Below are 26,442 nucleotides of genomic sequence, written 5' to 3' on the forward strand. Positions count from 1 at the left end.
AATTGTCAATTTTTAGAGTAACAGAACATTTAGTATGTATGCCAACAGGATTCTTTTGTCTTGTATATTTTTGACTTATACTGAAAAACACATACCATAAGTTATGACATTTAATTTATGAAACTTTGATTACATTTTAGGTATTTAATTTTAAATTTCCCTTCTAAAATATTTAGGTGTCAGTGGCATTACAAAAATTGGGAAGGGGGTCAGGATTATGAGGATACTGTGGAGAATCTGACTCATGCATTATTTCATTATCATTTGTGTAATATTTTGTCACTTATGGATGGTGTTGTCTTGAAATAATTTCACTATGGAGTCTTTCATGATGGCCACTCCATATAGGACATTCAGTCTGGTTATATTTTATTTCTTACTATGTGTTCCATTTTACAGGATTTTCTTTAAAGCCTTTTCACTCATTGGTGAAACTCAGGAAAGGGAGAGGGTATTGGTCCATTTCTCCAACAGATACTTTATGTCTAATCCAAACAGCATGTCTTCTCCAGGTATGTACATTCTGTGATCGTATACAGGATTCTGCAGTTGACTGTGTCTCAGCCATTGCTAGGAATTTTAGGTAGGAGATGGTCAGCCTTGCTTTTGTACTGAAAATAAAGGTTACTTCTATAGAAATGTCTGCCATTTAAGACATTATTGAAAGCTCATATCTAATGACAGAATTACATTCTATAGCCAAAGCTATATACAACAGAATGACAGTGTGTAAGAGAAAGAAGTGTTTCTCCTGGGCTGTGGGGTCTGCTTTTAGTCCACAAAAAGCATTGTTAGCATTCTGTTCCATGGAAATATAACTTAAATATTGATTTATGAGAAAATATATATTGTTATAGTTAAAGGGATACTGTCATCGGAAAACTTGTTTTTTTTCAAAACACATCAGTTAATAGTGCTACTCCAGCAGAATTCTGCTCTGAAATCCATTTCTCAAAAGAGCAAAAAGATTTTTTCATATTAAATTTTGAAATCTGACATGGGGCTAGACATGTTGTCAATTTCCCAGCTGCCCCTGGTCATGTGACTTGTGCCTGCACTTTAGGAGAGAAATGCTTTCTGGCAGCCTGCTGTTTTTCCTTCTCAATGTAACTGAATGTGTCTTAGTGGGACATGGGTTTTTACTATTGAGTGCTGTTCTTAGATCTACCAGGCAGCTGTTATCTTGTGTTAGGGTCCAATCCAATACTAGACAAATTATTGGGCCCACGACCTCTGACTTGTTGTCGTAGGGCACCCAATCTGAGGGATCAATTGGTCAAAAGTCATCTGACCAGACCCCTGATTAAACCCACACGCGTGGGAACATTTGCATGTGGTAAATGTAGGGCTTGTGTGTATATGCACAATGAACATTCAGTAGTTGATTTGGTAAGCAACATCGGATCACACAGACCTTTACCTGTACTACGGATAATGTTATTTATATGCTGACCTGTCCATGTAATAAGGTTTATATTGGTAAAACCAACAGGCCTTTTAAAGAACGCCTTTTGGAACATGTGTCCAGTATTAACAATGCACCAGAATGGATACAAAATAATCGTAAATTGCCACAGTTAGTTGTCATTTCACGATCCACGGCGACACCGGGAGGGACGCTCTGTGGGTGAAGGGGAGGGCGATCAACGGAGCCTGGCTGGGGTAGAATTTGGATGCATTTACCTGTACCACAACGCATCGGTTTAAGTGGGTCAACCTTGATGCCACCTAATTTTGTCATCTCCCTGATAGAATTGGGGGGATGCGTCTGAGGGTTAAATTTTGACGGCTGCGAAGTGTGCAGCAGGGAGCCTCTACGTGCATGGGTCTGTGACCCTTATTGGTGTTCATACGATTCTTTGGTACAGCATTCACTCGGTTCCACTTCCAACGAACTGGGAGGGTTAAACTGAGGGTGAAGGGGTGGACGGTGAATCAAGGAAGGGAACCTACGAGGATTGGGTTTAAACCCATTGTTTTTCAGTTAATTGGTTACTAACCCCCATCCATGCCCTGGGGTTATCCCAAGACCTTGTGATTGGTCTATTCTCTACCTCGCGGCTTGTATATATCACGCAACTGAATTACAGTCCGGTTATCCCCCTGTTCTTAACAATCATTTTAATTTTTTCTGGACTTTTGTTGTTTATTTAATTATTAATAAAAGTTAAGTTTTATTTGGTTCTTTGAGTCATCGGATCCAACGATGGGGAGGTGCACCTTCTAGGGTTTGCTTTTTTCTTCTTTTTTTCTATTACAATTTACAATTTAACCCTGCACACCATCTCACTGTCTCTCGAGTGTAATTGATAGTGCTCCCTATACCTATATCTATTTCTAATCTTGTGTTAGGGAGCTGGTTACCTTCGCATTGTTCTTTTGTTTGGCTGCTGGGGGGGAAAAAGGGAGGGGGGTGATATCACTCTAACTTGCAGTAAAGAGTGATTGAAGTTTATCAGAGCACAAGTCACATGACTTGGGGCAGCTGGGAAATTGACAATATGTCTAGCCCCATGTCAGATTTCAAAATTGAATATAAAAAAATCTGTTTGCTCTCTTGAGAAATGGATTTCAGTGCAGAATTCTGCTGGAGCAGCACTATTAACTGATTCATTTGACATTATCCCTTTAAACATCTATTTAATTTATATTTTATATAACCTTAAAGAAATTGTTCAGTATAAAAATAAAAACTGGTAAATAGATTGGCTGTGCAAAATAAAAAATGTTTCTAATATAGTTATTTAGCCAAAAATGTAATGTATAAAGGCTGGAGTGACTGGATGTCTAACATAGCAGAACAGAACACTACTTCCTGCTTTGCAGCTCTCTTGGTTTCCACTGATCAGTGACTTGAGGGGGGGGGGGCATGGGTCATAATTGTTTGCTTCTGACCTGCATGCTGAGGAATAATTGCAAGCTCACTTAACAGTTATGTCCCATATGGCCCTCCTTCAAGTCGCTGTACTAAATACCTCAATGAAAAGCATGACACAGGAGGGTGATTTGGACAAGCTGTTGTGACTTGAAATCTACTGATTACCAGCTAAAGGTCTACTGGTAGATCCTGATCTACCTTTGGACACCCCTGCTATAGAATAACCTTATATGTTAAAGTGTTGGTTCACCTTCAAACAACTAGTTGTTTTCAGATGGATCACCAGAAATAACAACTTTTTCTAATGACTTTCTATTTTCTATGTGTGACGGTTTTTCTAATATTGAAGTGGAAAGTGGAAAGGGGGTCACCGACCCTGTAAACTGTTCTAAATGTATACATTTAGTTGATACATTTCTTATCTTTGTCCCTGCTGCGAAGAATATTTTTCCAATTTTCCATTGGACTATAAAATGTTATATTTGATTCGACACCTGCTTGATGCAGTACAGTAAATAGCTTTATGTAACTATATAAATATAGACTGTTTATTTGTATCAGGACTTGTGTGCAGTAGAGCTTTATGTCCATACATTGCATATTGTTTCTACACTTATTAAACTAACATTATAGGCAAACTGCAAAGAATGTCATATATTATGCTTTTTTCCCTGTATGTTATAGATGAAGTGCATTGTCTCACCTGTGCAATAATGCTTCTCAACACAGACTTGCATGGACATGTAAGTATTCTTGTACTGTACGTTTGAATCTACTAACCTTTGCAAACCACTTGTGAGAACTGTTTATTAAAATGCGTTTTGTGTTGATAATGCTAAATAACATTTACATAAATGAATAAGCAGATTTTTAAGGCTAAAAATAATAGTAGTTAATATTTAGTCAGTTTACCGTATATAAATACACTAGACAACATCACCATTGAATGAACAGTTTACAGAGTTGTGTTTTGTCACCTGACAATATTTTAAACAATCATTACTTTTACTACATCAGCTTCTGACACATCTCTAGTCTTGCACTATCACTTCTGTGACAGCAGAGGGCCCTCTTATTACAAATGTATGAGGTTAGCAGTGTAAATGCACTTATTTGTTTACCATACAAGGTATAAAAAAGTATAAAGTAGGGCAAAAAACATGTGGCAGTTTGAATTCCTCTTGCACAAAAATACTTGTTTAACAAAAAATATCATAAAAAATTGAAGTGAACACTTATGGTGGGGGCAGGAAAGGTATGTTTCTGCCATGAGGCTACCTGTGAAACTTGCCTAAGACTTCACATTAGCCACAGCAGCCAGTAATGTATTTGCTTTCAAATGTCACATGTTGTTTTCTATGGGAGTGAGTGTAAAGTGTAAATGTGTGCAAAGTTTGCTGCAGGTCTAGTCATTAATAGTAACTATCAAAAAATGGTGTAAGAACTCTGAACCGCCCCTCCCCCCATAACATTGTTTCGGAGGGGTCCAGCGCTTATCACAAAGGCTAACTTGGTGTATAGGATACATTTTTGCACAGACATTGCAATTTATAGCTATAGAAAGCATAGTGCTAATTTATTTTTAATAAAGTTATTGATTAATTAGAATGCAAATACCAGGTTTGTAAGTAGTCCCATCCCCAAACCTTTCAGAACTTTATTATATTAACTGGATACAGAGTTGCGAATAGGCATGTGGCACCCAAGGCAAGTTTAATGAAGGTTCAGAGAAAGCCACCCCACTGTAAATCTGCTGGCTAAGAAGAATATAAACTTAATATGACCATACATGGAGTAAGAATGATGCAATACAATGCAATGCAATTATTTAACTTAAATGCCCAAGCATTCTCCATGTGCTGCCATCTCTGGGAATATTGATAGCCAGTGATCAGATATGTCTTATACCCTTTACTTTAGATTAGTCACTATAAAAATAATTAGATTACAAATAAAATATTAAAAAAGCTGTATGCTTCAAACATGTCAAGTTATATTAATAAAGGCTAATCATAATGACTGTGCCCATACCTCCCAACTATCCAGATTTCTGTGGGACAGTCCAGATTTTGACAGCTCAGTCTGCATTCCAGTTTGTTATTGAAATGCCCCACATTTATCTTTGATCTCCTGCACTGAATGCCAGAAAAAGTTACGTTTCTAAAACTTAATTAGATAAGAGTCTTTTGGCAGAGAGCCCAGAATACTCAGCACTTGCACTTAGATACAATTGTTACTAATAAGATAAGCAGGTCTCTTGGGGGAAAAGAGGCTTGCAGCTTAAATTACTTGACTAACATTCATTAGCAAAACACATAAAAGACAGCCCTAACACCCCAGAAATGTTTACAAACCTGCCACAATTTTGTAAAATTGTGTTTTTTAGCAGCATGGCCACAACATGGGTGTGCTGGCCATTCACAGCAGACCTTTTTGTTATTTTTTAGATTCAAATGTTAGGAGGTATGATTGTGTCTATTACAAGTGAATAGGCCAGATATTAAACAGCACTCCCAAAAGCACACAAAAGGGTGCATTTTCCTTGATGGCCAGGCTTCACTACACACTACTCATTATGGAATGACACACAAAATGTCTTAATTTTAAAACTACCTATTCAGTTTTGTCCCTCACCTTGTACAACAAATAGTTTTGTCTTTCCTACCATTGCTCTGTGCTGTAATTATTTCTGTAACATCATAACAGTATGCTTAAAGGAGAACTAAGCCATAAATATAATGTAATATAAGCTGATGCTGCAAGGCTGATTATTAAATTATGATGCTAGTTGTACTGGTTTCTGTACTGCTATGTAGTAACTATCTGTATTAATTACTAATCAGCCTTATATTGTGACATTTATACTCTATGTGTACTGTATATTTTGAGTCAGTCTCTAAGCTCAGTAAGTAACAGAAGCACAGAGCATGTGCTGTGAATCAGCAGAAAAGAAGATGGGGAGCTACTGGGGCATATTTGGAGACCGAGATCTTCCCTGCTAAAGGGCAGTGGTTGCATTGAGCTGGTACAGAAGCACAAAACATAATGTACAACATTTCTAGCCTACTTCTTTAGTTAAACTTTAGTTCTCCTTTAAGCATAGTTGCACCTCTGGGTCAGTCAGACACCCCTCTTGCAAATTGCATGGAGTTCACCTATTGTAGCAGGGGAACTCTGGAGTTACCACCACCCCATAGTTCCTACATCGGCCTGCAGGGGGGCCCAGGAGGTATAGGGGCCCCATGAGGCCCAAATTCATATACAATTTCAATAAATATTGGAGAAACAAGTCAACCTCTAAACATTTTGGGGGCCTGAAAAATAATTTGCTGTGGGGCCCAGTGATTTCTAGTTACGCCACTGCTGTATACTCAACAATTATCAAATTCTGTAGGGGCACATTAAGGCTTTTTAGTTAGTGAGTCAAGGGTTAGGTAAAATGTGAATGCTAATTTCTGGTATTTTTTTTCCTTTATTCCCATGGATATCTTATTCGTGTTGTTACTTGAAACTTTAGGTGGTAAGTTAACTGCTTTGTATGTACCACACATGTCTAATCTCATAAAAATCATAATTTTAACATGGATCCATTTTAATTTGTTTCAGAGCAACTCAACCTTCAGCCTTCTAAACACCACAAACTGGTCAGAAGTTTTTATTATCCTGCTCCATATTTATTAGGAGTATAAAAAAAAGTATTTGCCTCCAAAAACACCATTTACTGACATAATTCAAGTTATAGTGTAGTTACATTTTAACTTTTTAAAATAATAATGCTGACTGTTACATATCTGTCAAACCTATATACTAACTGGTTGCTATGCAGAACTGCCACCATGTTGCTCTAGTACAGTTGTGCATCCTGTGCAGTGCTATTTATATTGTATACAGTTAAAGGAACAGTAACACCAAAAATGAAAGTCTTTTAATGTAATACAAATATAATGTAGTGTTGCCCCGCACTGGTAAAACTGTTGTGTTTGCTGCATAAAGACTACTATAGTTTGTATAAACAAGCTGCTGTGTAGCCATGGAGGCAGCCATTCAAAGATGAAAATGGAGAAAAGTCACAGGATACACAGCAGAAACCAGATAAGCTCTGTAGTATACAACAGGATTCTTCAGAACTTATATGTTATCTACTGTGTATCCTGTGCTTAAATTGCTGCCCCCATGGCTACACAGCAGCTTGTTTACAAAAACTATAGTAGCGTTTCTGAAGCAAACCCACCCATTTTACCGGTGCAGGATAACAGTACATTATATGGTCATTCCTTACAACACTTTAATTTTTTGGTGTTACTGTTCTTTAAGTGTAATTGTTATGATTGTTATGATATCCAATTATCTCAAATATTGCTGTGCAGTTAGAGCTACAGATATATTTGTACTGGCCCATAACAACTTTGTATGCTCTAAACTTTCAAATGTCATGTGCTGTATCTGAATAAAATTTAAATATTTTCATTACAGTGGAAAATGGCACCATTATTTCCAGTTCCTCTTTTAGCTAGAATTGGCTTAATGATTAAAGAATAGGGAAGCCAAAATGTGTACAAGTTGCATTTCTTAATGTGGCCATACACGGGCAGATTAAAGATGCTGATATTGGTCAGATTTCGATTGATTTTTTTTTTGTACGATCCAGGACCGCATCAGCTAGTTGATGCTGTTCTGCGACCCATCAGAGCGCATTCATAGTATTGTCATCCGATCGTTCGGATTCATCCGATATTGCCCAGCCATCAGTGGGCAGTTCGGAATCTTATAGTGTATGGCCACCTTTACAATCCAGTTTAAAAGCCTGTTGAATACAAACAATGTCACTCAAACAAGCAAAGTTTTTCACAACTCTTTTTTAGACTAGAATGCCTTAATCTTGTATCCACCTGTTTGTTAAAGTTATTGATTGAGTATTTTTTTCTGCTACATTTTGCTGCTGAAATTTGGGTGATACAATCATTCAACCCTTGAACCAACAGTCAGATCATTTGTGGAGGCTATGCAGATGTTTAGGACTGCAGCCACAACTTGATTTGGCCCTTAATCTTTAATATTTCCCAGCCTTCCAGCCTCCCAGAATGAGCCCATTTCCTTGATGACTGAAGAATAGTGATGAGCAAACTTTTCACTGTGTTTCGCCTCAAAAATTACACCCATTGACTTCAATGGATGAAAAAAAATTGATGCGCCGCATTGCTCAACAAAAAGAATTTGATGCCCATAGACTTTAATGCATTTTGGCGGTTTTCTTCCATTTAGAATTTTTTTTCGGTGAAGCAAAATGTGCAGATTTGCCCATCACGACTGAAAAAATAAAAATATTGGATATTCAACTGAATATTCAACTGAAAACCAGTTTTTGTTGTGAGATAAACCACAATGTATACCTCAGCTGTTGGTTTAGTTGCACTTACTTTTCAAATCCATTTCCACGTGTCTGCAATCATTGTCTCCTGTCTTTGAAGTTGGCTGCTTTGAGTTATGACATGAAACTGAAAAACCATTGGTATTTTGCATCAACCATCTTTCTGGCACAATAATTTAATGCTGTAGTATGCTTTTATCAATACTGGCTGGAATATGAAATGTTTTCTGTGTGTGTATATTTGTTGCTAGATTAACTGAATTCAAACCCGGTTAACTGTGAAAGCCTGTGTATCTGACATCCAAAGATTTAAAAAAATATATATTTTTTCATGTATTATTTGGCTGCAGTGAATAAAAGTTACAAACCATTGGAGGCATGTATATGAAAATGTTGAAAGAAAGCTCATCATTCTCTTATTATTTATCACTGTTATCCAATTTATTACATATACATGTAGTATATTTTTCAAATTTGTCACTGTATATGCATTACACTATTTAGTTATTACACTATGGTTATTTGACTGTAGGGTGCTAATCTATAATCTTTTGAGTGTTAACAATTTAACATCATATATTTAAACATTTTGGTTACATTGTTTTCCTTTTAATAGCCATAAAATATTTATGTTATTCCAATAAATTGTATTACTTATCATTACTAACTTTTTATATAATTCATGAAAATGGAATGCCTCTGTAATGTGAGCTATAATTTATGGTGCAGAATAAATGTTTTTGACCTTTTTACTGATAATCCTAATATAATCAAAGTTTCTGGTCATATGTGTAATGTGATTTATCTCTGTTTCTTATCTTCCACAAGACCAGAATGCTAGCTGTGCATGCTAAATTTGGACTTTAGAGGGCAGCATAGCACTTTTATGTGATATGTATTGGAAATCAAAATATCTGAAGTATATTTCACACTGTAGATATCTGCAGAAATGAGAGTATGATCCCTAGCTCTTGACAGCCTGTGCATAAACATTGTTTTTGTGAATAGGATTAGAATCATGCTAGTCATACACATTTTGATGGCAAGTGTCTTTTGCATGTTGTAATAAAATAACTCTCTTACATGTTGTAAGGAAATGTCTGCAGAGAATTGTGTAAGGAGTGATTCTGTTAAAGATTTAAAGCTTTGCAAAATGTCACATCTTTCTGAATAAATTGGAGCTGCTGTCTGCTGAAATGTAAAAACAGCAAGAATCAGTAATATAAAAATAATATTCAGTTCTCGCTTTGCTTTGATATGCCACATACGTTAAGAGAGGATACCTTTTGCTTTCTGCTTGACCTAAATCAATTTTACACTTCAGCCTCCTTTATATCCATATTGCAGGCTATAAAATCTAAAGTGTAGTGATATTTAAAACGGTTCTGTGCTGTCTTTTCATGAATATAATGTCCCTGCCCAGCAAAGTAAAATATTCCATACTAATAAATATGTTTACTTTTTTATAATTTTCACTCTAAGGGTTCATTGAGTTTTCTGTGTGTAAGAATTATTTATTTGTAATATGCATACAAGCCATTTTTCTCTCAAACATAACATGATATATTTGCAATAGGCTTTAATTAAACAGTGCCCACATTGACCTAATTGTCTTAGGAAAAATTATATCAGAATGCCTGCTTGGATTTTCCAAACTGTTTTTAAAAAAAACATTTCTTATATGCACACTTATCATTGTTTTACTCAGCACCAGAAAAACTGACCATACATAGAGTGATACTGTCTTCTGACTAAGCAACACATGATCACCTCCCAGACCTGTATCTTGTGGGTGTTCAGCCAGATATTGTATAGACAGAGTGAAAAATACAATTGAACATGTATGGGCGTCTTTTGTGACCCAGTCATTGGCCTAGAACCGAACCCGGCAAATATTCACTTGCTATCACTTCAATCTTTCAGTGTATGGGACACTTTGGGAAGTAGATACTTGCACTATATAATAGAAAAAGTGTCTCAAACATCTATATTAAAGGGAAGCTAAGTGAATGCAAACATACTCAGGGTTCTTTTCAAAGTGATTTTTCAATTTACAGATATTTTCTATATTCAGTGGTTTCTTAGATATTTGAATGTTTAGAATGCTAATAGCAGGCTTTCAGCTCAACTGAAAGTTGGGTTGGGCAAAGTTAGGGTTAATTGAATCCAGGAAGTGTATAGTCAAATAGAAAATAATTAGGGATGGGCGAATTTTTTCACCTCGTTTCACAGAAAAAACGACGCCCATAGACTTGTATGGCGGTGTGCGTCAAAAAAAAAGATGCGCGTCAAAACAATTTCGCCACGACATTGAGACATTTCGCCAGCGGCTAATTTTTGTCGAAATGAAACAGGCCAAATTTGCCCATCCCTAAAAATAATTCATTGCAAAAGAGGACCACTCTGAATAAGTTTACACCAATTAATTTGTTGGGGTTTAGATCCCCTTTAAATTAAAACAATTAATAGTAGTAATTACATAAATATATCATATGGTTTTCTGGTATAAATACATTTCAGGCTGGTTTTAGATTTTTCTTAACCTGAAAATTTAGTTTTTGCTATATATGCTTGGCTTTATACATTACAGCAGTGATCCCCAACCAGTAGCTCGTGAGCAACATGTTGCTCTCCAGCCCCTTGGATGTTGCTCCCAGTGGCCTCAAAGTAGCTGCTTAATTTTGAATTCCTGGCTTGGAGGCAAGTTTTGGTTGCATAAAAACCAGGTGCACTGCCAAACAGAGCCTCAGTGTAGGTTGACAAACCACACAGGGGTGACCAAGTGGCCAATCACAGCACTTATTTGGCACCCCAAGAAAATTTTTCATGCTAGTGTTGCTCCCCAACTCCATTTTCTTCTCAATGTTGCTCATGGGTTCAAAAGGTTGGGGATCCCTGCATTACAGTGTACAGGGTTGGCACTGTTCCTTCATTTAGTTAGCTCTATAAAAACTATAAATATTAAATGCCATCAGATCTCATTGCATTTTTTCAAATTAAGTGCTATTATTTGGCCTTTTGCCACCTATTATCCTAGGAATTAAAACCTAGAAAGTTGTCAGTCCTGCATTAAAATAAGGATTACAGGAAGAGATCAATTTCTGAGAATAGCCATCTTTGAGACAAACTATAGAAACAGTTATTTTTTCAGGACTTCTTGTGGATGGCATCATAAAGCTTAAAGGAGTATTCAACCGTCGAGTAAAAAAAACCCTTCCCATCTACCATACATAACCCCCCCCCCCAGCCTAGCTGCTACCCCAGGCAAATGCTCCTAAGTCTTTACTTACCACTCGGTGCAGATTCTGTCCAGCAGAGTTTACGGCAGCCATCTTCCGGCTCTTCTGTAAACTTCGGAATGAGATCGGCACTTTGGCAATTTCCGTGACTTTTGGAGCATTTGCAGTTGTTGAGAAACAGAAAATTGCTCCAACTGCGCACGCGCCGATATGGCACTTCCCGAAGATTACCAAAGAGAAGAAGATGGCTGCCGTGAACTCCGCTGGACAGAATCTGCACAGAGGGGTAAGTAAAGACTTAGGGACATTTGCTTCGGGGTAGGAGCTAGGCTGGGGGGAGGGGTGTATATTTAGGGTAGGGGGGGTAGGGTTTTTTTTTTTTTAATTTACAGTGGAATTCTCCTTTAACACGAATTAGCTAGAAATACTTCACATTATATTTTAAGATTCTGTATTAGCAAAAAAGCGAACACAGGCCTTAAGCAGTGAAGATTCCCCCAGTAGCTCCCCATCTTCTATGCTGACCTACAGCACATGCTTTGTGCTACTGTTAGTTACATGAGCTTATGGGACCAACCGACAATATGCTGTTATATTTAATATAAAAGTTAAATTCAATTAGATTAGTAATTACTTCAGATTCAGATTTAATGGCACCTCAGAAACCAAGTGCAATATGCATCAGAATTTAATAAGCAGCCCTGTAGCATAAACTTCTATGACACGTGAACCTTATTCTATGCTTGATTTGACACAACCCCTTAGCTTAACTTGCCAGTAGCTGTCCAAAGCAGTGTCACTGACGCTCCTAAGAAAAACCAAAATTAAAACCATCAATGCTCAAATATAAAGGCCTGGATCTTCACTGTTATAGATTCTCAAACTTTAGGCTGGTGCAAGTTTAGTATATATAAAATACTGCATTTCTACCCAAATTTGTTTTTAGGTTTTCATTCTTTTTCATATAACCAGGCTTTAATGTAACATTTTTGTGGTGACAACCTTTATCTGTATTATTTCCTACATCCTTCCCACTTTAAAAATGGCTGTCTTGGTAAAATCTAATTAAAAAAACTTAAAGTGTTTAATATGGTTACTATTCAGACTACACTGCTGTGTAATAGTAAAGTATTCTTATAGTTCTTAGGCATGGTGCATTTGTAGCAGTTGTTGTTGTGGAACTTCAGTTTTTTCTGAAGTGTGCTTGCAGGGACATTCTAAAATGGCCATCAGTTTCATTATGATAGCATTTTCATTGAGGCTCAATTGTTCCCCTTTTATTTTTCTAGTTTTTCTACTGACCTGTCATTAGGCCCTTTAGCAGTGTTTGTGTTTGACCTATCCTCACTGGAGCACAAGTAGATCAGTATATGCATGACTAATTCTGATTGATCCAACTGGCCTCAAGAAGTTATGTTGAAAATATACACTGTTTGTAAACTAAGTTTGTTTAAAATACAGAAAATGATCCTGTTTTGCAAATCTGTGTTATTCAGTGTGGGATAAATATTTATTATGTAGATGCCCCAAACTGCATTTTTGAAATAATATTTTGCCATGCATATTTACAGGGTTTTAAAAGTGCCTTTTACTGTTTTTTCTTTTGATATACAGTATGAGGTTTCTTTTCATCACAGGAGGGAAATGTCTCTTTGTTTTTTTGTTTTGTTTTCTGCAAGGGTCACTGTCCTTATTTTATTCTCTAATTGCATTGTCACTTCCATTACTTTAGAACTGGTATATTTTTTCATGCAATATGTTGCTCAAATGTACTCTTCATTGTAGGAATAACACACTCCCAATATTCATAACTTGTGTTTAAAGAAGAACTAACCCCCCAATAATAACCTAGATAGTCTCCCCTCCCTGTTTCCTCCCAGCATAGTGCAAAGCTCACAGGAGCCATCTTCTGGATCGTTGTCTTCTTCGTCAGCATGACCTCATTTCGGCACTTTGCCGATTTACTAATGGTAGGTGGCGTAATTTCGCTGGTTTACTAGCGTAACTGCAAACTGCTGAGCATAATTTCGCCAGTGTTCGTTACCCTGTGCGCAATTTCGGATCTTGGTGAATTAGCGTTGTTCAGTCGAATTTACGCCTGGCAAAGTGTTGCGATGTGTGCGAAGCAAACGCTGGCGAATTTTCGCCGGTTAATGAATTTGCCCCTATGTGTATGGCATGTGACAAGTAAATACCTTCTGATTTCAGAAGGCTTCACTTTGCTTGTTATTGCTTGTGAAGGGCTTTTTGGCTCCTTTTAGCCCATCTTACCGTAACCAGGTTCCGTTTTCTATTTTGCTACTCTCCAAGTCCAACCCCCCCAGGAACTAAGTTCCAATAGCTTGCACTGATGAGATCTAACAAGATCGAAACAGGCTATCTGTAAGTTTGGATATATTGCTATGAACCATTAGGCTGTATCTGTGCTATAAAACCAGCAATCCTAGATGCATAGTTGACCAAAGGGACATAAAGGAGTGGTTTGCATGTCTCCACCCATGATGCCTTATGGGAGAATCAAAACTCTCAATTTTGGTATCTAGGAAGTGCTATGTGTATGGCATGAGACAAGTAAATACCTTCTGATTTCAGAAGGCTTCACTTTGCATTTAATTAGAAGACAATTTCTTGCTAGAAATGCTGTGGGACATTAGCTGGCAGATTTGACTGTAGAGCTCTTGCCCAAGTACTGTGGCTTTTCGCTAGGCACTAGGCAGTATTGTTTCAGATACATCGGCTAGCAGGTAAGCCGAAAGTTGCTGTATTTTCTGGCATTGTGGCTTATGAAACTATCTGCAGTGTAACAGACTGAACTAAGTTCCCACTTTGGGTTGTCTCTCATTGACAATAATGTGAAATTGGATGAGCATCCTCCACAGATGACTATTGCCTAAAAAATAAAGTTGAAGCGGTGTCCTTCCCATAAATGCCCTGCTGCTGAATGTTTCCTGTTGTATAGTCATGGCTTGTTTTCCCAAGAATGGTTTTTAGTTGCTGTTTTTCTTATCTATTTACAGAAAAAGAAAGTTTTTAAAAAATGTGTACTTTAATATTTATTCCAGCAAAAGTTAATGAGCAATTTGTAGCATGTTGTAACACATATTTATATATCTATAGCTTTAAGGTTGTCTCCTCATGAGCTACTTTCTGACAGCATTTGAATACTGCTACTGCTGTTGAAGCCCCAGATGCTGTTACCTTATCAGCAATATTATGACATTTTTCATAATACAGTTATTTTTAGTAACCCGTGTTGTGAAATACAAATGTAAAAATATTTTAAGCTTTGTGTGCAGTGTAACCTATGCCCATGTTTTACTGATAATTTAAATAAAGTTTGTTACCTTTTTTATGTCTGTATTAAAAAATGGTTGTGTATTCAGTTGTTGTGGATAAAAAAGCAGAGTTAATGCAGGTAAGACTGCATAAGTTATTTCTTGAATAACTGAAAGCAGGATAGCTCTGAGCTGGTATGTATTTCACAAGCTGCCTCTCAGAGCACTTTGTTACAGAAACTCTAGTACTGGAAGGAGGATCAGTGATTGAAAGTAAGGCAAATTGTAGTATTAGGGAATTCACTCTTACGCATAAGGCAATCTGTGGCAAGGAGCCTACATTCTGTATTGGGAAGAGGAAGTTAAAGGAATGGGCATTAAGGGAGTTATTTATTAAAATTAAAATATTAAAAATTGAAAAGTTCAAGCATTTCAGTAAAAAACTTGGGAAAAATTTGGATCTTCGCACGTTTTTTTCAATGTTTGTTCCTGATTTGTGGTTTTGTAACAATGAATAAGGTCCAATCGTGGATTCAAGTTTGGTCAGACTTTTTTTTATTAAAAATTTGGATTTTGATAAATATGCTCCCCCACCCAAGTTACCAGTTTTCGGTGATAGGTCTGCTTTTGTAAGTAATTGTTACTTGAAGGTCCTAAACCTGACTGATTTGCCAACTTGACTGTCCATTGTTAAGTTTCTAATGCTAATAGACTACTGCTGCTCAAGAAAGGTAAGAAAGGTAATGTAAAAGCATCAGGCAAATACTTTTTTGGCAAAATTCTAAATAGCATTCAAAGACAATGCTATGATGGATTAGAAAAAGTTTTATTTTCTGGTGTCAGTATCTCGTTTATTCAATAGTAGCTCCTTCCAGGGGATACATGGATTTCCATTCAGATTAGAAGAAAAAAGGTTCAGTAAGAGTCGTGAAGTTGTGGAACTGTGAAGCAGTTCTACTAGCAGAATAAATAAGTAGCTTCAAGAAAGGTTTGGATGCCTTTTTAGAAAATAAAAAATGAAAAGTAGAGTCAGAAAGACACCCTCCTCATGAGGCTCACTTAGGAAACAAAGGTTGAACTTGATATACAGTATTTGAGTCTTATTTTAACGTTATCTACCTCTGAACATGTTATATAAAGTATACAACTGAGTAGTCAGTTGTAGGACTATTCTGTAAATTTGCTCGTAGCTCAGTTTAAAAAAGTTGTCTGTGACTGACACAGGACAGGGTACTTAAGGTGGCCATACACGGGCAGATAAAGCTGCCGATATCGGTCGTTTGGACCGATTTGACAGCTTATCTGCCCGTGTATGGGGGCTTCTGACGGGTCATCCCGATCGATATCTGGCCACGATATCGATCGGGAAGGTTGGATTTTTACCCGACCCGTCGGAGTCGCTTGGCGCATCGTAATTCAATCGTTTGGCCATATGGCCGAACGCTCGAATTACCCCCGATATAGCCACGCAGTTTTGTGGCATATCGGGGAAAGATCCGCTCGTTTGGCGATGTCGCCAAACGAGCGGATCTTTAAGTCTATGGCCACCTTTAGGGTAAGTAAAATTCAATACAAAAATAAGCAAAAATTTGCATTTCACATTTTAATTGTGCACTTTTAAGAACTGCTTGAAGGTGGTGTAAACTTTTGGAGCAAACATAACTTTTTCAGTATGAAGTTTTATTACACTGCACACTATCGCAAACTATTAAACTTGCAATTTTTCTTCCCTAAGGTGCTTAGAGAATGTAATATAGTATTAAAGGAGAAGGAAAGGCTAAAACTAAGTAAGCTTTATTAGAAAGGTTTATATAAATACACCAGTAACCCCTCAAAGTAATGCTGCTCTGCGTCCTCTGTCAAAAGAAACACCACATTTCTTTCCTTCTATTGCGTACTCATGGGCTTCTGTATCAGACTTATTGTTTTCAGCTTAAACCTCCAGGGCTAGGGCTTGAGCATGCTCAGTTTGCTCCTCTACCCTGTCTCCTCCCCTATCTGCTGTAATCTGAGCCCAGAGCTATGAGTGAGCAGGGAGAGACTCTGGCAGGAAGTGATGTCACAATAAGCAAATATGGCAGCTGCTATCCTAAACAAAAATTAAGAGCTTCTAGAGCTGTTACTCAGGTATGGTAAAACATTCTGCAGAATTAATATAGCGTTCAAGCTTGCACTATTATGGCTAATATATTGGCAATATGGCTATTATGGCTAATATATTGGCAATAACCTGCCTTAGTAACTTTCCTTCTCCTTTAACCAGGCCACTTTTTTGAGTTCTAAAAAAAACCCTCCCATTCCACCCGCATAATGTTCCACTCCAGCATAGCTACTTCACTGCTAGTAAACACCAGGGCATCCATTTGGAATAGAAGAAAAGTGGTTTCATTTTAATTTTTGAAATTTCAATTTAGAAGACAAATAATTGAAAATTGCCATATATTACAGTTGTCTACATTTTAGGTTCCTTTTAATGTGAACTACTGTAAAGGACTCCTATCACTCAAAAATGGCAGAAACAATGGTATTTTTGAAGAAAAACATTTTAGCAAGTAGTGTGCTATCAGTATGGATTTATGATAGTTTAATTATAATTAATTATAATTAAGATAGTTAAATTTCCTATTTGACTCTATGGGAAAGTGAAATATCTTTCAGACCTTTTTGGATAATGGAGTTCCAGATTATAGATCCCTTTCCTGTGTAGTAATGCAGAAAGCTTTATTATCAATCATTAAACCACTAAAGAAAACCTAGGAAAATGTCATAAAACATTTAAAATGAATATGTCGATTGTATTTCATTTCATGTTAGTCTTGTGAAGTGTATATCATAATGTGTGACCTTCCATCTTTTAGAACATTGGAAAGAAAATGAGCTGTCAAGAATTCATTGCAAACCTCCAAGGAGTAAATGAAGGAAGAGATTTCCCTCAAGTACTGCTCAAGGTTAGTCCAGTATTTAACTATACATAGCTTCAGATCCTCATATACTGTTGGTCATCTTGTGTTAAATATAATTAAAGGTAATGACCAGTAGACTGTTGTTTATCTGAACTCTAAGTCCTGTTTAGCTGTTTAGGAACCAATATAAAAGCATGCACCACTGTATTCATTTGACTCCATTTTACACTGTCAAATAAGTGAATTTGTTCAAGTGAAAGCTCCAGGGAATGTAAAGTGTATTAGAAGGTAACCAGCCAATGTAGGGCTTTCTGCTTATCTATATCTTTATTTCACAGGATTTTAATGATACAGTATGTATAATGTGAAAAAGTGGATTTTTGATCTTTTACCTAATGCTGAAACAAAACATTTGGCTTTGTATGCATGTTTGTGCAAACCACAAAATTACCTGTGTTTGTTGTAATGTTAAGCTTCATATTTAAGAAATTTATTCCACAAGGACTGCAGATATCTCCATGAAAAAATAGAAGGGATAGGAAAAGAGTGAGATATAAAAGTGGCCGTATATCACCAGATTTCTACCATTCTTTGGACTGTCTGTTTTGAAAGTCAATCCTATAAACCTTGAATCTGTTTGTCTGTCAATCAAAGTAGTGGCGTAATGTTATCATACCAGGCCCCAGCAAAAAATTTCCAGGCATGCATTCCCACTCAAGCATCCACAGCCCCCTAAGCCTCTTGGGATATCAAGGGGCAGGGAATGTGAATACAGCAGCATACGTACAGCAACTGTCTTGGGCTCTTTGCCACCAGACACTGTGCAGGTCTGCTGTATGGTAGGTTCTGGGAGTTGTACATAATAGCAACTACAGGCGAGCCAACTTGACATCTCTAAATCACAAATGGCATAATGAGTGGGAAATGGTAAAATATTGGTAATTGGATGTTAACTAATATTTCTTGATGGTATTTAAAGCCAGTGAGGATTCCTAAAGTTGTACAATCAGACATAAACAAAATCATAACGTTGGTTAAAGGGGTTGTTCACCTTCAAACTATTTTTTTAGATCAGTTGGTTTCACATTGTTCACCAGAAATAAGACTTTTCCCAATGACTTTCTATTTTGTAATTTTGACCATTTTTCTAATATTGACAATTTTTCACCTTTAAAAATAAGCTTGGGGGGGGGGGGTCACAGGCTCTTTAAATGTTCTAAATTGAAAAATTTAGTTGATAGAGTTCTTATTTTGTCCTTGCTGAGCAGAATCCCTGAGTTTTATTAAAGGCAACTGTTAGAATTGATACAATAGTTGCTAATATTCCACAGACACTGCTGAGAAATGTATCAACTAATTGTATCAACTAAATGTAGCCAATTGTAACAGTACAGATGCTCCTGCAGCACTGAGTTGCCACACTGAAACTAGAGACAGGAACTTTAAACTTAAATTTTGGGAAAACAGTAAAAAATAAAAGATGGAAAACAACTGAGAAAAAGTCTTTGTTAATGATGAACAATATGAAAACAACTGAACTGGAGAAAGTGTTTGGAAGCTGAACAACCCTTTAAAGTAGCAAACTTTTAAAAAAGCATCTATCATGTGCTGATAAAAAATGCATTTAATAAAAATACTTTGTTGATTTACCCATATGTGTTTATTACACATATAAGTAAATCAGAATAGCATTTAACCCTATAAATCTGCTTGCTTTAGTGTAGATTCTTAATGTCCTCTTTTTCAATGTTTTTTAGCAGACTTAAGGAAGGATGATCAAAATAATCTGTGTAATAGATCCTATGCTTGTGTACAGATCCAACTTTGCCTGCAGAATTAGTGAGACATTCTGTGAATGGTTGTTAGTATCCATTAGGTAGCAGCTCTGTGCTTATAAAGGTGTACACTAAAGAAATACAATACACAATACAATATAATTACATAATTTTCGCAGCTCTGTGCTAATAAAGGTTTAAACTAAAGAAATACAATAAACAATACAATACAATTACATATTTTTCTAAACATATCACTAGAGCACCTCAGCAGAGTGGAGTAAAACTGTATCAGCTAGCTTATTAGTAGTTTATGCTTATATTTCATTTCTTAGAATATCATTGTACAAACCATTTAACCATAAAAGCTATGAGTTCTGTTTCTGGCTAAATATATGACAAGTCATGGCTCAGTGAATAAGACACCCAAGTCTGGCTCAAGGAACCCTGCTTAGGTTTAATTCTAGTATAACCACATAATCAAGAAGAGAGAAAGAGAACTGACCCATATGTCTGTACCCTCCCATCCATTACATCCATTTACTCAAAGGAGGTTTAATTATTAAAACATAACTTTTAATAAATTGTTAACATTAAAAACCACATGTCCAGTACATATCAATCATATTAAAACGAAGGTAAAGGCAGGAGAATGGACCAACAGAAGGCAGTGGGTTGGTCTAGTGCATATATAGTTAATGTACAATCAAAATGTAAATTAACCAAGTATGCTATATAACAAATAATAACTTAATACGGTAATGAGTTACCAGTCCGGTGTAGTCACTCATACAGCCCCATTGTAGGCACCCCCATAGAGTACCTTCCCATTCAACAGTGCTGTTAATGCTTTCTTATTAACGTGGGGCGGAAAAAAAAACGGTATCTAAATGGTAAGTATATCTGTTTATGCAGTGCCACAGGCACTGGTATTCACAAACTGTCAACTGAAATGTGCCTCAGGCACCAATATTCACTGACTGCCTCAGTTAACTAGTTAACTTTCTGTTGATTAAACTGTGCCTCAGGCAACTGTACTGGTTGAATGTCTGTCAGCTACGATGTGCCTCGGGCACCGACTGGTAATGTTAGCTGATTCAAGATCTTGGATCTATAGAAGCCACCAACCCCTTCACCCGCAGAGAGACCCCTTGCGATCCGGGAATTTGTGACTGCCCTAAGATCTGTGTCTTTGTGCGGACTCTGCCTAACCAACGCTAAAAGTTTCACCCAACGCTTGCAGGCTTTATTAAAGGCTTTATCATAGACTGATATACTTACCATTTAGATCCCGGTAACAGGTTACTTTCCCATGTTAACAAGAAGCATCAACTTTCCATGTGGAAAAATTAAGTACAAGCCTACATTTATAATTAGCTCAAATACTGAAATTCCTAAATTCTAAGATGAGAATAATTAGGAAACCTGATACATCTGTAAAGCATGGTGGTGACAAAGTTATGTTGTAGGCTTCTCACAGTGTTTATTGGGTATTTTATTTTTCTATTTATATATTGTTCAGCACAGCAATCAGACATGGGCAGTACTTGATAATCTAATGCTGATAATTTATTGCTGATAATCTAACCAGCATTAAATGTGAGAGTGGAGCTTTAGCCTTTGTGCCCAGGCCACCCGATAGCAGGAGTAAACACTTGCATTGCCAGAAGTTGAACGAAAATGACCCTGAGCCTTTATATTGAAAGCATATTTGGCAGTGTGCATAGAGATTCTATTGAGAACAATTGTTGGCTTTGTGTAACACCAGTACTGCATATTATATTTAATGATGTAGTGAAACGCTGCTTCTACTATAGTATTTATGTAGCCAGAAAATTTTAATAACCTTTCTAAGTTGCAAGTAAAAAATGCTTACTGTTCATCAGATACACGTGGAAAATCTGCCAAAGAATCTTGTAAATGCTACTAACTCTTATTTGTTTCAGCATTGTTTTTGATCAGGTTATGAAACTTGAACTTTTGCAAGCCTTCATGTTAAGAATGAATAATAGGCTTATGCACAATGAAATAACTGAACCTATCAATTAATTATTTAAAGCAAGTTGGATACTAACAAGGAAGCTATTGTCAAAAATAAGCCACAGCAGCATAAGTTTGTATTCCTTTGTAGACTTTAGAAGATGCATTTGCATTTTCTGATTTCCACTTCTTTATTAGTCAGGTGGAAGTGGAAGTAGAAGCCACATATATTGGCCTTTCAGAAACTAGGAAATGATGTCCTTGAATTTCCCAAATACTTCTTTACTGTTAGTTCATGGACATTGTATATAATTTTTTTTTGAATGAAACAGTGTGATTAAGTTTTCCTTTTATTGCATTCATTGTTTTTCCATTTTGTGGGTTCATAAACAAAAAATAAACAAAAAACTTTTTCAACGTATTATATGTCTGTTGGTATTGAATGTACATTCATGAGCTTAGGTCTATCTAGTTATAAAATGCTATAGCAAGATCTGTGTGTATATGATAGTGTCATGTGTATGCATTGTTTATAATGTTTTGTTTTGGGCATGTCTTTATATGAGGGCTATGAGTGGTGCAGTTTGCTATAGTTAAAGGAAAACGATACCCCCAAAATGAATACTTGAGCAACAGATTTTATGTTTATATTAGCAGAATCTTATCAAACTGGAATTTATATTTAAGTAAATATTGCCCTTTTACATACCTTGAATTGAGCCACCATTTCGTGATGGTCTGTATGCTGCCTCAGCGATCACCTGACCAGAAAAACACAGGGGTATATTTACTAAACTCCGAATGCAAAAAACCCGAAAAATTGGTTATTTTTTCTTATAAAATCAGACTTTTAAAAAATCCTGAATTAATTAAACCCAGAGAATGGGAAAAGTCCAAATTAGAAAATCCGGCATCTCAGACCTGTTGAGGTTGCATATAAGTCAATGGGAGAAGTCTGAATGATTTTTTGATGTGCGCTGGGTTTCATGCAATACCCTGAGGTTTTTGGGCAAAAAAGCATAAGAAATTGGAGTTTTTGGGTGAAAAATCTGAAAAAAAACGCGAAAATCTGATTTTTTTTTTTCCCCACAAAGCAAATTTTCGGGAAAATGTAATAATAAATAAAAATAAAAAACCCTGAGCAGATCTGATTGGAGTTTGTAGCAGAAAATGTTGAGATAAAATTGTACTCTGATAAATAACCCCCTATGACTCTAACTATAACAGGAAGAAGTGTGGAAACAAAAGACATAACTCTGTCTGTTAATTGGCTCATGTGACCTAACAAGTTTGTTTGATATATTTGTGTGCATCGTGAATCATAAGATCCCAGTGGGCAGCCCTTATGTTTTAAAATGGCAGTTTTCTATTTATTATTACCCAATGGCACATGCTACTAAAAAAGTATATTGTTAGGAAAATGGTTTATTTACATGAAACAGGGTTATACATATGAGCTGTTTTATGCAATATATTTTTATAGAGACCTACATTGTTTGAGGGGTATAGTTTTCCTTTAAGCAACCAACACTTCATTTAATGTTCAATAGAGATCATATTAGAATAAAAAGGTGTATATATGTGTCACTTATTTATTAGAATATACCTCTGGTTAAGGGAATTTGTATTTTTACGAACAACAAAGGCTGTACTGGGTAAATTTTAATTATATTTCCCTGCAGAAGCAGTTGTAAAGTAATTTATTAGCTGTAAGCAGGTTTAATAGGCTTTGTGTTACACATGGCCAGGTCCACTAGAAAGCAACTACCGTAATGAGAAATAAAGCAACCCTGGCTCATTTTCATCTGTCAGATGCATTTCACTTGTGTCCTTAATGTGAACCAGTTGCCTTGAGATTTTATGCCCTTACATTAATATTTAAATCGCTTTAAAAAAAAAACAAAAAAAACGTAATTGTTCATTCTAATGGGGCATGATTTTCAGTTAATAAACATCACAGGTTATTCTTCAAGAATAAAATATACCCTTTTGTTTGTGTGTGTGCGTATATATATATATATATACAGTATATATACAGTATATATATATATATATATATATATATATATATATATACAGTATATATATACAGTATATATATATATATATATATATATATATATATATAATCAAACAGAATGGAATGCACAACCATTAGTATGCAGAAACCTGGGTGCTAGTCTGAGAAGTATGTAGACAAAATGCAGGGATTGATAGCACTCCAAGGAAATACATCAAGTCAATAATTCAAATGAAAGTGGAGATTTATTGGTGATCCAACATTTCGGCTCCGCACAGAAGCCTTCGTCAGGGAAAGACAAAGGCTTCTGTGCGGAGCCGAAACGTTGGATCACCAATAAATCTCCACTTTCATTTGAATTATTGACTTGATGTATTTCCTTGGAGTGCTGTCAATCCCTGCATGTTTTACTGTATATATATATATATATATATATATATATATATATATATATATATATATATATATATATATATATATATATATATAAATTTTTATTTGCATTTTAAAATGTTAAAAAGTTATTTAACAGATTTTTACAGTTAAGCACTGAAACAACTTTAAACTCATACAGTATTGTAGCTTTTCTATTTAATGCAATTGTGTTTGCTAAAAGTTTTAACATATAGTACAGTAGTAATGATGGGTGATAAATTCTCCAGCGTCAATTTTAGATTTTCACTATTTTTTCATCTACATGTTCGAAAATGCTCGATTCTTTTGTGAAAAGGTTTTAATCACTCAAATTTTTTGTGAAAACGTGCGAATTTCACTAATGTTGTAGTGAAAATGTTAAAATTTCACGTTTTTTTCGTGAACTTTCAGATTTCACTTTCCGATTCTGATTTTTCGAAATTTTTTTGCTGTTTCACAAATTTTGCAGGAAATTCGTGAATTATTCGGCGAATCGAAATGGGAGAGATTCGCCCATTACTATACAGTAGTACAGTATTGCAAAGGACTTCTGCACTACACATTTGCAACTCACATATTGGCAATGAGAATTAGTGTTCCTTAGACAGTAAAGTAATACTGTATGATATACTGTAGGATTATGCCCAAAATTAAAAACTAACAGAAACTAACTAAAAACTACAGCATGCAGTGCAACAGTATAGCAAAGCATGAATTAAAAAGACCAAAGTTGTTTTGAAAAAATACAGTGCAGTACATATTGTACCTGTAGTACAGTACAGTGTTCCAAGAGCAAACATTTATAAAACTTTACACAACTTTAAAACAGTACAGTAGTTATTGTGCATAAAATACAGTGCTTACACGTACTGTAATTACACACTGCTGTGCTGAACTGTATATTTATATAGATCAATGAAGAGCAGACAATTTGGAGAAAGATATTATACCTGTGTATGGTAAGGTGCAAAAGACCTAAGGTCACCCCATACATCGAGTAACCTAATATACACTATACAATATGTTAGGTATGTACACTCTAAAAAAAACTTTTCATCAGTCAAGGGTGGTATCATAAAAATGTATCTTTATATAAAGTTAATGTGGCAATTGCAACAATGTTATATCAGATGTAATTAGCGATCCTTGGTGGTCACAGGGGCCATATGTCATGCTATTACTTAAGTAAACCTGCCCATAATATAATTATTTTAATGCTGTTCCAATTGGGTGCTTCTCTGTGTCTTGTCTCCCTGTCTGCCTGCTTATTCTGCGGTAATAGAAAGATTTGACTCCAGGTTGGATTGCACACTTTTCTTATTTAGATCCTCATGACATCTCTGCATTTAGAAAAGTGTGTGATCCGACCTGGGGGCAGAATAACTCGAGGGCGAAAATTTGCCAGTGACAACTTCGCACCCATCGCTACACTTCGCCAGGCGAAAATTCGCTCAGACAACGATAATTCACTGGAATGCAGAGTTTCGTCATGGGCTGGCGACGTTTCACTAGCATTACTTTGGCAATGCAAGCTATTGAAAGCGAAGATGCACTAGCATTTATTTCTGCCTAGCGCAAATTCGATAGAGGTTAATTTGCATACGCCGGGAAATTTAAAGTTGAATGGTCATATATGTTGCAGCAAATACATTACATTACACAAGTCCAGGGAACCTTAATAAAGAAAATAGAGTTGTTATTGCCCTACACATCTGCCCAACGTATAGGTAATGTTCCATATGTTAGAAAATGTATGGGGGAACCCGGTTACCCAAATAAAAGCTGGCGAAGGCAAGTCTGGCGAAAGAGTTCAGTAAAATCCGCATTTCATTGAATTTAGGGAGTAACGTCTATTCGCCAGAGCGAATTGTCGCCCAGCGATAGATTGCGAATGACCGATATCGTTTATCTCTTTCGCTAACAAAATGATGCCTGCGCCTGTTAGTAAATTGGTAGATGTCCCTGAGGGCGGTAACGGTAGCATTAGCCACTTCACCCTCGGGTAAATCTGCCCCCTGGAGTCAAATGCTTTCTATTAGCAGGGAGACACAATACAGTGAAGCACCCGAACAGGTAGAGGATTTGTACAAGAAGATGTGCTTGTTCGTCTGACTGTTTTGTCTGCCACAATCCCAGGGTAAATTCTTGCAGTAGATGTGAGCAAGTGGACTAGTCCACGCAGCGATCTAGCAAGCAGGGCTCCCACCTTACATCACTGAGAACAGCCTGCCCACCCATTCTTACTGGCTGCAGTTTTTAATGGGTAAGTGCTGGCGGCACCTTAGAGAATTATTGAACAGGATAAGAGTGGAAGAAGGGAAAGGGGAGGGGCCTGAGCACTATTCAGTATTTTTAACAGAAAATGAAAAGGAAAGGTATGCCAAATATAGCACTTCCTTCAATTATTAGCAATATAGTATCCACATGAACAATGTTCAAAATGAAGGTCCCCTTTAAGTAAATATTGCCCTTTTACATCTCTTGCCTTGAACCACCATTTTGTGATGGACTCTGTGCTGCATTTATAACCAAATTATTTCCATTATTTAATGGATCCACACTATTGACCTGCATATTTTTACTATAAATA

The 26,442-nt window shown here is 36.3% G+C and overlaps 1 protein-coding gene across 2 annotated transcripts in view; it reads left to right on the forward strand.

The window, feature by feature from the left end:
* LOC108706824 (PH and SEC7 domain-containing protein 3) overlaps positions 1-26,442 on the forward strand; it is a 238,960-nt gene that overhangs the window by 105,971 nt on the left and 106,547 nt on the right. For both annotated transcript variants that reach the window (XM_018243559.2, XM_018243560.2), the window contains exons 7-9: positions 400-512; positions 3,563-3,621; positions 17,619-17,708. In XM_018243559.2, coding sequence (XP_018099048.1) covers positions 400-512; positions 3,563-3,621; positions 17,619-17,708 — 262 coding nt within the window. The remainder of the gene's footprint in view (positions 1-399; positions 513-3,562; positions 3,622-17,618; positions 17,709-26,442) is intronic.

Source organism: Xenopus laevis, chromosome 1S, assembly GCF_017654675.1.
Source record: "Xenopus laevis strain J_2021 chromosome 1S, Xenopus_laevis_v10.1, whole genome shotgun sequence".
Taxonomy (NCBI): Eukaryota; Metazoa; Chordata; class Amphibia; order Anura; family Pipidae; genus Xenopus; species Xenopus laevis.